This window comes from Rana temporaria, chromosome 3 (assembly GCF_905171775.1).
Source record: "Rana temporaria chromosome 3, aRanTem1.1, whole genome shotgun sequence".
Lineage (NCBI taxonomy): Eukaryota > Metazoa > Chordata > Amphibia > Anura > Ranidae > Rana > Rana temporaria.
In genome coordinates, this window is record NC_053491.1 from 219,539,860 (window position 1) to 219,552,574 (window position 12,715).

Consider the following 12,715-nt stretch of genomic DNA (forward strand, 5'->3'; position numbering starts at 1 on the left):
ACTGCCTTGCTAAAGAAGCTGAGGGTAAAGGTGATGGACTGGCCAATCATGTCTCCAGAACTAAACCTTATTGAGTATCTGTGGGGCATCCTCAAAACGGAAGGTGGAGGAGCACAACGTCTCTAACATCCACCAGCTCTCTTTTATGACTAAACGATCATCGAGACTGATACATACACAGGATAATCTGCATGCGCGATCGCTTTATGGCCATTTACTAGGGATTTGTTTGGATTTATGTATCTATCTGCCTGCATTCTACTAATCTGCTGTAAGCGCATTACTTTTTATTAAATTCGAAGATGATACAGTATCACACTATGTGGAGTTTTCTATTCCATATATACTTCAGTTAGCTGATCTACTGCTGGTTTTTGCCACTACTTCCTAGTCTGTTGAGAGCTTTCTGGTTAACCAATTAAGGATACCTGAGAGAGCACCTGGGCTTTTCCTCAGTGGATCAGAGATTCAGTCAAGCACTGTATGACCTTCCTGAGCAAGGGAGGTCGCAGGATTTCTGGTAAGCCTCCATTTTTACTTTGGTGATGGGAGTCACACAGCTGGGTGTTTGATCCTCATTTCAACACATTTAGCAATGGATTTTACACATGGACTTTAGACCCGCACCCTATTTAAACTGCACTGGTGTTTGTTTTAAACTAATCTCTAGCTGGATTTTAGGTTTTGCAATATTGATGGCACTTATTGCACTTTAATTAGTACATGTTTTAGTTTTTTTTTTTTTACTTAAAAGTTTTCTTTATTTGAAAGTAAACAAGATACACAATGCATCAAATTAAGCATCCAGTAGACATGACGGGCAAGATAAGGCACATCAAAAAGTACAGACTTCTGCGAGCATCAACTAACATAGTAACAGCTTAAACCATGTTTTAGTTTTTGCATATTCCTTTTTTATGCAATATTTTGCTATTGATTTTTTTTTTATATTGTTCATACACTATTGCACTGAATGCACTTCAGTAATCTTTGCACCTTTTATATGCATTGTGTTATATATTGCAAGTATATTTTTAGTGCTGCACTTCTTATTTACATGTAATACAAGCTGTAGACTCACTACTTTACATTGTAGCAAAGTGCAATTTCTTTATGAACGTGTTGTCGCATGTAAAGATATTTTATTTACAAAAATGTGAGGGTGTACTCACTTTTGTGAGCTGCTGTGTGTATGTATGAGTGTGTGTGTATGTATATGTGTGTGTGTATGTATATGTGTGTGTATGTGTATATATATATATATATATATATATAGTAGGGTTGTCCCGATACCACTTTTTTAGGACCGAGTACCGATACTTTTTTTTTAAATGTGTCCCCAAATGCAGCCATGTCCCCCCCCCATATGCAGCCATATATGCAGCCATGTCTCCCTCCATATCCAGCCGTGTCTACCCCATATCCAGCCACGTCTCCCCCCATATCTAGCCATGTCCCCCTTACCTGCATCCCGCCGACTGGTTAATACGCGCGGGGAACATCACAGCTTTCATTTGAATAGCTGTAATGATTCGCGCCGCGTATAGACACTCCCCCTTGCTCGGGATTGGACAGTTCACCCGAGCAAGGGGGAGTGTCTATACGCGGCGCGGCGGGAAAGACTACAGCTATTCAAATGAATGCTGTAATGTTCCCCGCCCGTATTAACCAATCGGCAGCGGGGATGCGGCGGGGGAGGAGTATTCTATTTCGGTATCGGGGGTATTTGCGGGAGTACGAGTACTCCCGTAAATACTCGGAATCGGTCCCGATACCGATACTAGTATCGGTATCGGGACAACCTTAATATATAGTGTTTGCCCGAAAATAAGCCCTAGTGTGATTATTGGGGAAGGCTGCAATATAAGCCCTACCCCGAAAATAAGCCCTAGTAAAGTACATGAAAACTGTGGTCTGTTTTGTAGGACGATCGTACTGGTATGGAGTGCAGTGTGTCTCCCCTTGTGACTGTATTATAAAATACTTTATTAGCAGCCGCCGCTGTCCCATCAGAGGTTTTCTTCTCTCCTCCTCGCTGACATCTGCGGCCCCTCCCTCTTCAGTGCATGGAGCGGGCTGACGTCAGCGGGGATCTCGGGTCTTACCCCTTCTCTTCTCCCCCCAGCTGACGTCTGCGGCCCCTCCCTCTTCAGTGCATGGAGCGGGCTGACGTCAGCGGGGATCTCGGGTCTTACCCCTTCTCTTCTCCCCCAGCTGACGTCTGTGGCCCCTCCCTCTTCAGTGCACGGAGCCGGCTGACATCAGCAGGGATCTCGGCACGGAGAAGATCAGATCAAGTGAGTGACCAGGGGAGCTGTAAAAATGTATTCTCCATGAGACATTTGCAATGGGAGACACGCTGCACCTTATACCAGTGTGATCCTTTTATAAAACGAATTACATGAATTTTAAAAGGACTTTAACCAAGATGTTTTTAAAACGATGTTGAAAATTTACTCCTGACCTGACAGGGGGAGGTGGGGAGAGAGAGAACACAGGGGACACAGGAACTTTAAAAAAAAATGTTTTATTGTTTTATTCCAGGATTTTTAGAACATACTATAGCGAGGGGTAAATTACACAGCACTAGCACTGTGCTTTAAAGGAACATGATTTTTTTTAATGGTTACACCTACTTTAAGATTGTCATTGTACATACTGTATATAATTAAGCCCTACCCCGAAAATAAGCCCTAGTGTGCACACCTATGCTATCGGGTTTACAATAATTTACTTGAATAGATAGTTATTCTAAACTACTAAAACACAAGGCCCATACACATGATCTGACTTTTTAACAACAATGGTCCGACCGACCTGTTTTATCGGACAATCCGACCGTCTGTATGCTCTATCGGACAATTGTTGTTGCTTTTTTCAATGGACAAATGTTTACTGTGAATGCTCTCATACTTTTCGACAACAAATGTCCGATGGAGGATAATCCAATCGTGTGTACACAAGTCCACCGGACTAAAGTCCAAATACAAGCACGCATGCTCAGAAGCTAAACATCGGCCAACAATAGCAGAAGTTGCCCAAAGGGTGGTGGTAAAGAGCTGAAAACCCACGTGATTTGGTGAAAGTTGGCTGAAAATGTTCTGCTGTGTGTATGCATAAGTTAACGGCCAACGCCCATTCGGACAAAAATCCACGGAAAAGTCAGATGGAAGTCCGTGTGTATGAGGCTTTAGTAACTCTTTTATCCAGATAATTGTTTGTCTTACATTCTACCTGTCCCTATATGTACATATTGCCAACTAATTTAATTTGTTGCAATATAATGCACTTTTTTGTTTCTAACCTGTCTGGTGTTTGCTTCTTGATACTGAACTGTAGTGTATTGTGATAGTAGTGCAATATGCTCTTTGCTTAAGCTGGTGTGTAAAAAGACCTTAAATTGTTTACTGAGCCGAGGCAAAGAACCCAATCTACCAAGCGGCTCCTTCAGGAGTAGCACTTTTTTTTTTTACCAATAAGTGTGAAAAACACTTTCATTGGCTTCGTCTTTCTAAGTACTTTCTGCAAACCGATCTGCCACAGCAAGTGCATGAAGAAGTGCCTAGGTATTTGAAGAAGTCCAGCAAACTCAATGACCCCTACAGATGTCTTTTGAATTCAAGGTACACTCTGTCTCCCATTACTCCTTAAATACCAAGTGCCACAATAAAAATAAATCTGAGATGGAGTGTGTGGAAGATTAAGGCCCAGATTCACGTAGAATCGCCTATCTTTAGGCGGGCGTAGCGCGTCTGAGATACACTACGCCGCCGTAACTTAGAGCGGCATGTCCCGTATTCTCAAAGAACTTGCGCTTTAAGTTACGCCGGCGTAGTGTAACTGGGCTGGCGTAAGCCCGCCTAATTCAAATGTGGAAGTGGTAGGCGTGTTTTATGGAAATTAATCGTGACCCCACGTAATTGACGCTTTTTTCGGATGGCGCATGCACGCGCATGCTCAGTATCACGTTGAATTTTCAAAATAAATTGCGCCCGCTCAATGCCTAGTCGACGTGAACGTAACTTACGTCCAGCCCCATTCACGGACGACTTACGCAAACGACGTAAAACGTGAAAAATTAGACGCTGTTCCGACGTCCATACCTAACATTGGTACGCCTCATAGAGCAGGGGTAACTTTACGCCCAAAAACAACGTAAAAAAAAAAGCGCCGGCCGCATGTACGTTTTGAAAATCTGCGTATCTAGCTCATTACCATATTCGACGCGTAAATCGATGGAAGCGGCACCTAGCGGCCAGCGTAAATATGCAACTTCGATACAACGGCGTAAGAGACTTACGCCGGTCGGATCTAAGACAAATCTATGCGTAACTGATTCTAAGAATCAGGCACATAGATACGACGCCTCAAACTCAGAGTTACGATGGCGTATCTGGAGATACACCGGCGTAACTCCTACGAGAATCTGGGACTGAACCTTGCCTAAATTTGTGCTTTATGTTTACTTGTAGCGTTTCTGATTTGTCTGAAAGTTTAATATATCTAATGTGTTAGAAAAATATAATAAAGTGAAGGTGTTACCCACAGCAACCAGATATCAGCTGAAATCTTTCAGGAAACACTAGGGGAAAAAATATAAGTTATTTACACACCTCCATTTTTATTTATTTATCTTTTCTTAAATTTCATTACAAAGTCTGATTGCTATATTTGCTGACTAGTAATCCAGATATTTGGGCTATAGAACTGGAGCAGACCAATCGGTGGGGTAAATTTGGAGTTCCTAAATATTTCTGTAGAAAGGTAGCCTTGTTTTGTCTGAAAAAGTTGAATACACAAAACATTTTTTTTAATAAATTTGAGAGCGATTACTGAGTAGAAAATGTTTTCAAATTTCATTACCCAATGAACAAAAATATATTCATAATATAAGATAGCTTTTTCCATTCACCAGGCTATAAATCTAATTTATGGGATGTGTGTGAATATAGAGAGCGTCACTAGAGGGAGTAATGAGACTAGTTATGCTGTTGGGTATAGTAGAAACAATGGGCTGGATTCAGATAGAATGGTCTATCTATGTGGCGGCGTAACGTATCTCACATACGTTACGCCGCCGTAAATTTGGGCGCAAGTTCCGTATTCAGAAAGAACTTGCGCCCTTAGTTACGGCGGCGTAACGTATTTGGTCCGGCGTAAGCCTGCCTAATTCAAATGGGGATGATGTGGGCGTGTTTTATGTATATTAACTGTGACCCCGCGTATTTTACCAATGGCGAATGCGCCTTTCCGTCGAATATCCCAGTGTGAATTGCTCCAAAGTACGCCGCAAGGACGTATTGGTTTCGACGTGAACGTAAATGACGTCCAGCCCTATTCGCAAACGACTTACGCAAACAACGTAAAATTTTTAAAACTCGGCGCGGGAACGACGTCCATACTTAACATTAGCTATGCCTCATATAGCAGGGGTAACTATACGCCGAAAAAAGCCTAACGTAAACAACGTACGTTTCTGAATCGGCGTATATACCGAATTGGCATATTCCTTGCAAATAGATACGACGGCCCGCACTCAGATACGACGGCGTATCTGGAGATACGCCGTCATATCTCGTATCTGAATCCGGCCCAAAGTTACAAAGTTTTAAAGATGGGAATGGTAACTGTTGCAAAAAAAAGAAAAATCAAAAGAGAGAAACAAAAAAGCGGTGTGTGCATATATTATTTTAGAATAAGGGTAGGATGGAATGTTACGAGGAAGCATTTGATAGACACATTCTGATCCTATACAGAGGTTTGCCACTGGATGTGAAAAGTTCTTAAATGCCCCTGTGATTATGCCTGAAACAATATCTCTTCAACATTTATTGTTGAAGTAGATGGAATAGCTGTAATTGACTAACAAAGGCAGCTTTAACAGTAAAAAAAAATTGGGATAATCGTGTAAAGGTAATGCATAAAAGTAGCTTATGCATAAAACTGAAGTAAAAGGAAAATAAAATAAGTATATTGCACTTGGGATCCAATTATGAACAATGCCTATACTTTTGTTCAGGGTCTTAACTGAAAACTCCAGGGCCCCTTGGGTTACACATCCCCATGTGCACATGTGTAAATGGGTCCCTCTACAACCTAGAATTCTGTCCTCCATACAATACTAAACTTTAGGTCCATTTTAGATGCGGCTATACAGTACATGTCATTGCTACTCTGCAGGATAACCAATTGCCAGAGCAGCCTTTCTCAACCTTTTTTTAACACGGAGAAACCCTTGAAATAACTTTCCAGTCTTGTCTGGGGAAACCCCCAGTAAAAATTACTATATCTACAACTCATATGTTAGTGTAATGGTCAGTTGTGGCCATTGGGAGTAATTAATGGCTTACTAAAAAGATCAATGGTGTCTGTGGGAACTTATCTGAGAGGCATAAATTGCTCATTGCTCAAGGAACGCCCAGCAACCTCTAGAGGAACCCCAGGGTTCCATGGAACCCTGGTTGAGAAACCCTGGCATAGAGGAACCTTACTTTTATGTTGTTTAGCCTCCATATCCAAAAATATAAGGTAAAACGGGACACTGTAGAAAGAATTCACATTATGTTCTCAAAAATAAAAACTTTTTGATTTTGCCAGTTCCTCAAAGTTCTGATTCTGAATTTCTAGTAAAGTTGAATTAAAACTCTCCCAAACTTTTTTTTATTCTGCCTACAGTAGAAAACTCATTAGAGTGTGTGTGTGTGTGTGTGTGTGTGTGTGTGTGTGTGTGTATATGTAGCGCCCTGCTCCTGTTGAGTAGGCGCTATTTGTAAATTTTAGTTATCTGAGCTGTAGTTTAGCTCAGAATTTCATACCAAATTATGGGTTTCTGTTCCAGTTCAGCTGCGTTGCACATCTTTCACCTGACTGTGGGTGTTGTCACCGGGAGTCAAGGTTGGAAATGCGATGGGCTGGGTGTATTGGGTGCCTCTTGCCCAGAAGCAGCTCAGTGGCATGATCCCCGCTGCTGTGCATTCTAGGGAGGGGTACTTAAGGGGCAGACACCGTTCTGACGGGGTCTTCCGATCCTGACCCGATGGCTCTCCTGGCCTCAGGTATGTGTTAGCAGCCTTTTGGTCTCGGGGCCTGCTGGCCCGAGGCTCCATTACTGAGAGTAGGCCCAGGAGTTTCTGGGGGCCTACTCATTCAGGGTGGTCCTGTGCTGTCTTGCCTGCGGGAAGAAGCCAAGCAATTGGGGATCCAATTGGAGGACACATCCTGGCTAATTTACCTCACCGTGCGGCCGGCTTGGCTGAAAGATCCTGGCACAATGAGCTATGTAATTTCTTTGGAACTTTGCAAAGTGTGTGTGTGGTTGCATGATCCTGTGGCAGAGGACCATGTAAGGACTCAATGGCACTCATCAAGTCTGTGGCAGAGACTTTTAAACGAGCTTCGCACCGGCTGCTAGGTCAGTAACAGAGGCCTATCCGGTGGTTGCTGAATCCAGTGTGGAAAAGATTTGCCCTCTGGATCCAAGATCATCCCCGTGATCCGCAAAGCAAGGTACCTGAATCTTCCCTACCCCTCCATCCCTCTAACAGAACTTGTTTAATAAAACCCTTGAAGAAAAAGAAACCAAGTGTTGGTGTGGACATTTATAACTCTTCAGGAAGGACCCCTAGGACAAGCATGGTGAACAGTAAGGTAACGGCAGGCCCAAATCGAAACCACCAGCTCCTTTGGGGGTAGTGCTACATATATAATATATATCTATATCAAAATGTAAAATCCTATATTCACGGTCACATTGTATTCCAATTATTTCTAGCCTACTCCTAAACTATCTTGAAGCTTGTAAACTTACTTTGTGAGGATCCCTACAATTTTACTTCCTTCTAGAAGAATTTCAGGCATGGTAAATGTTTATGTAGCACTACCCCCGGAGGAGCTGCTGGTTTGCTTTGGGTGGCATGTTACCTTGCGTTCCTCCGCTGTCTAGGGGTATTTGGTGAAAGTTGTAGTAACGGAATGTCTTTATTGTGCTCTTTATTACCCAGCTCGGTAAAAACAATAAAACTTGGTGAAGAATAGAGGTTTAGCGAAAGTGGAGATAGCAGATTCAGGTGTGAGCAATAGGGAAACAGTCCTGCTTCCAACGATACTTTCCTTTTCACCACTCCAGCCTGAGTGGGTGTAGTGCACCTGGACAGGCGTCTCTCACAAGCCTGGCAGCCAGAATGTCACTCGGAACTTGGGAAAATAAGTCTCTGCCACAGACCCTCCCAATGGTTGAAACAGCGGAGACAATCCTCCTTAACAGACTTGACACCTGGATCTCCTTCAGGTAGTTTTAAATTAGGGTACCGACTGACAGGTGACCAACATCCAGCCTGACAGTGTCTGGTTCCCTGGTCCCCGAAGGATGGTCAGGCCCCTATTGGAACACCAGCCTCTCTTGGTACTCCTCAGGCAGACTCTCCATAGTACGACCTCCTCCAACAGGAAGGACAGCCCAGGACCTCCGTAAGTGGGACCCAGTCGATTTACTGAGTCCCCAAGCAGCAGATCAATTGCTCAAGGCCAACGTGGTCCCGAAGCCAGGATCTCTGCAGTGCACGTGCACCCCAGCCTGGAAAGGCTATTTGCCGGGGCGGCGTGAAGTGGCTACACTAAAGGTGTGTGCCACACAAGGAGAAGACACAGAAAAATGGTGTCTGCCCCATAAATACCCTCTCCCAGCATTCACAGCGAGGGAAACTCCTCCTGATAGGCTGCTGGGGAAAAGTATCCAGTCCTTGACTCCACTGCTGCCACCTGCCGACCTGGGGTGGAACTGCACCCCAGGAAGGACAGAATGAGCCCACAGCACAGCCAAAGCTGAGACAGAGGCCTAAATTTGAACTAATTAACAGTGGTTAGAGTTACTTAACTCTCTGACCCCCTCTAAATTTACACTAGCACCGGTTCTGGAAGTAACCAGGCGCTACATTTACATAGTTACATTGTTACAGCTTTCAATGCAACTACACATATATCATACCTAGCTGATGCCACTGGAAGCTGGAATTCACTGATAGACACAACTACTGTAAATACATGAGGATGAGGTTGTCCACTCTGCACAATCACTATTCAAAGAATGCTTTGTATTTTCTGAATGAATGCAAAACGTTCTCTGATTGAATGGGGTGGAGAGGCAGGCCTGTGATATCATACCTCTTAAACTTACCCAATCAGAGAATGGTTTGTATTTTCATTCAGAAGGGCATTAGGCCTGGATCAGTGTCAGGAGTTGCCATCTGCCAGCATCATAACAACCAGTGACGCTTAAGGGCCAGAACGCACAGTCATTCTTTGCTATGGTGATGGCTCACCTCAGGGGTTAAGTCCTGGGGAAAAAAGTGTGGGAACTCCCACCCAAGATCCACTCCCCCACCAAAAAAAAAAATGATACGCTGATATGCATAATTACTAAACCGCAAGTTCTTTCTAAATCCCACGATAACTCGCGGCAGACCTCCACAATGTCTCCTGGGAACAATGACAAAAGCTCCCAGGAGACATTGCGGCATCAAGGAAGTGACTGAATACCTGCACACTACCTGATGAATCCATATACAAAAAGCGGCCAGTAACATAAAGGATTACTAAGGTTCGCCTGCCCCTGACAGTGACTCGAGCTGGGTATCGCCGCTTAGTGAAGGATCGGCTCGGGCAGCTCGACTGCTCTTGGCTGCTTTAGTCCTGCAAACGGAACGGAGTTGAAAAAAGTGCAGGAACTCCGTTCCCATGCGTTCCCGCAGGACTTGAACCCTGGCTCACCTGCACCATGGCAACACATAACTCTGATCCAGGGCAGGTGGCATACAAGGCCATCCCCAGCATCAGAAGTCTGTCTCCTCCAGTCTTGCTTCACTTCCTGCTGTCTGCTGCGCTCTTGGAGCCAAAAGAAAGGGATCTGATGTGAAGAGGGGACTGTGTGATTGTATGGCTCTGATGTGGGGGGGGGCTGTGTGACTGGGGGTCATTTTGATGGAGAGCCTGTGTACTGGGGGGGGGCACACTGTGATGGGGGATACTCGTGTACAGGGTGCCTTAGATGTATAGGGGCGATTCTGATGTGATGAGGGGCTCTCTTGTATAGGGCGACCTCCTGATGTTTAAAGGGGCTCTGACATAATGGAGACCTCCGATGCAAAGGGGGTCCCCTCATGTGACGGAGGAACCTCTCATAGGAAGGGGGACATCTGATATGTAGTTTATTTCATTAAGGCAGTTGTTTCCATCATTGCAAGTTTAGGTGTGACCTGAGATTGTGCATACTTTAAAAGGGTTCTGCAATTAAAATATAATTGAAAAATGCTGGTCTATAATAACAAGTACGGTAATTCCTTTTTATGTTCATGTTTCAGCTCCCAGAGTTTGCATGCCCTTGAAAATGACAAGGAAACAATTATAATCAGAAGTCGCTGAAAAGCATTTTCTATATCACTAGAGATCAGAGTCTAAATTAAATCTGACTAATACATTACTGAAGTAATGTCATTGTGGATAAAATGATATGAAACGTGATTTTGTAATAATGCTATTCATAATGGGTCATGGTCATATGCTGTGGGATTAGCATTTGTTTTCTTCTGGCAATAAAGAAAAACAGGAAACCATTACCTGAGTTTCAGCCCCTCAGAACACCATGTCCTAAGAAAAGCTGGGGTGGAATGTTCCCATAGATTGATCTAAGGTCTAATGCTGTGCTGGAATTAATGTCTTCAGGACATGTATCTCAAGAAACTCATAGGCTGACTATAAACTTTTATAAGATCTGGGTTAATCATTTCTGGAGAATGAATCGCAGCCTATTGTTGAGTTAAAATTAATCAGAGTCTGATTTCATATAAACGACATATAAACTAATGTCAAAAGACTTTTGCAATTAACCTAGAAGCAACACTGGAATAAAAGCAGTTGTACCTCACATGTAGTGATGTCTATCAGCAGTTTACATAATGTATCAATATAGGGTCTTGTTCTATCATCCCCTTCCTCTGCTACAGTGAGACATTCAAGCAGCTGTTAAAATGACCTGGAAGTATCACTGTCATATATGAAGGGCCACAGGAATAAGTATAGACTTTTTGAACCAAATTTCATTCACAGCTTTGCTGCAAATAAAAGGTATAAATACTACTGGTATAAATATGCGCCGATGTATGTGAATCCGGGCCTTAGTCTATTATGGGGAATCTCATTTGATCTCCATCTCTAACTTCTCTGCAGTCTGTCTTAGTGATGTACTAGAGCTCTAAAGGGTATAGCAGACCATACACTAGTTTTGTTCAAAATGTTTCATTTTCGGATGATTTTTTGATCATTAGTGGAGGTCAAATCAATGTTACTTTTCAACCACAGTGAAGAGAAAATTTGGAACAATTGGGGATGTGTCCAGTGGTCCAACATTTTTGTCAGCAAGTGTATCATATCTTACATGCTCTCTTTCACCCGGCACCCCCATTCCATGCAAAGCCCTCCTCAACCTAAAGCCCAAGGAGATCTCCAAATCTCAACTCCCCAACATGAACCATGTCCTCACTGCTGCGAAATAAGTTATAACGAAGGCTTGGCTAAAAAGATATCGAAGCAAAACATTTTCCTATTTCTGCAGTAAAATCCCAAGTCCACTGGACCATGCTTAAAGGGGTTGTAAATGTTTGTTTTGTTTTACTTTCTAAATAGGTTCCTTTTAGGCTAGTGCATTGTTGGTCCACTTACCTTTTCCTTCGATTTCTCTTCTAAATGTTTTTTTTCTTTGTGTGAATTTCTCACTTCCTGTTTCTCCTCAGTAAGCTGTTCTGGCTGACTAACCCCCAGCCAGAACAGCTTGGATGATGGGAGCAAGCTTACTGAGGAGAAACAGGAAGTGAGAAATTCAGACAAAGGGGGGAAAAAAACATTTAGAAGGAAAAGGTAAGTGAACCAACAATGCACTAGCTTAAAGGAACCTATTTAGAAAATAAAAAACAAACCTTTACAACCCCTTTAGCAAAAAACTGACAGCTCGGCAACATGTGCAACATGCCCAAATTCCATGGTGTCTGAGATCCTTGGATCTCTACCTTTCTTCCATGCTAGTTTGACCTCTTGGTGCTGTGATGGCTTACGTCCCTGTGCTCTTGGACACATGGACCCTGGGACACCCCCTATTCTTCCTCTCTTCTTATCTAGTTTCTCCATCTCCACTTTCTTACACCAATGCTTCCTGTACAACTCAATTGGGCATTCATTTATTAATACTGATAACATTTATATGATTCTTATCTGTTGCCCATACTGTTTGATTATGTACTATACTGCCTATTTTAGGTTGTCTGGTCAACCCATAGGTGTGCGTAGCCTATTGCAATAGGGTGTGCACCCCAAAGCTCAAAACACACATACATGTATGCAAAAATATATAGAGCAGTAGGGCAATGGTCAGTGTCATTAGGGCAGACATTGGTGTCTATAGTTTATTTTTATTATAAAAAATAAATAAAAAATTAACAATATTCTTTTTCTGTTTTGCCGAAGGCCCATTGGAAGGCCTTGATAAAATAGGGGCCTAAACAGATGCCTGATATCTCATTTTAGAGACCGAGAAAGGGACTGAGGACAGGGATTTCCTATGCCTAGTACACACGAGAGGATTTATCTGCGGAAACGGTCCTCCGGACCATTTCCGCGGATAAATCCTCTGGCGGATTTTGATCTCATGGTTGTACTAACCATGAGATCA

At 43.1% G+C, this 12,715-nt stretch overlaps 1 protein-coding gene across 1 annotated transcript in view; it reads left to right on the plus strand.

Annotated features, from left to right (window-relative positions):
- The first annotated feature begins 456 nt into the window (after nt 1-456).
- Nucleotides 457-12,715, plus strand: part of NT5DC3 (5'-nucleotidase domain containing 3) — a 79,495-nt gene continuing 67,236 nt past the window's right edge. The window contains exon 1 of the mRNA XM_040344272.1: nt 457-520. Within this exon, the coding sequence (XP_040200206.1) occupies nt 484-520 (37 nt within the window). The 5' untranslated portion in view covers nt 457-483. The remainder of the gene's footprint in view (nt 521-12,715) is intronic.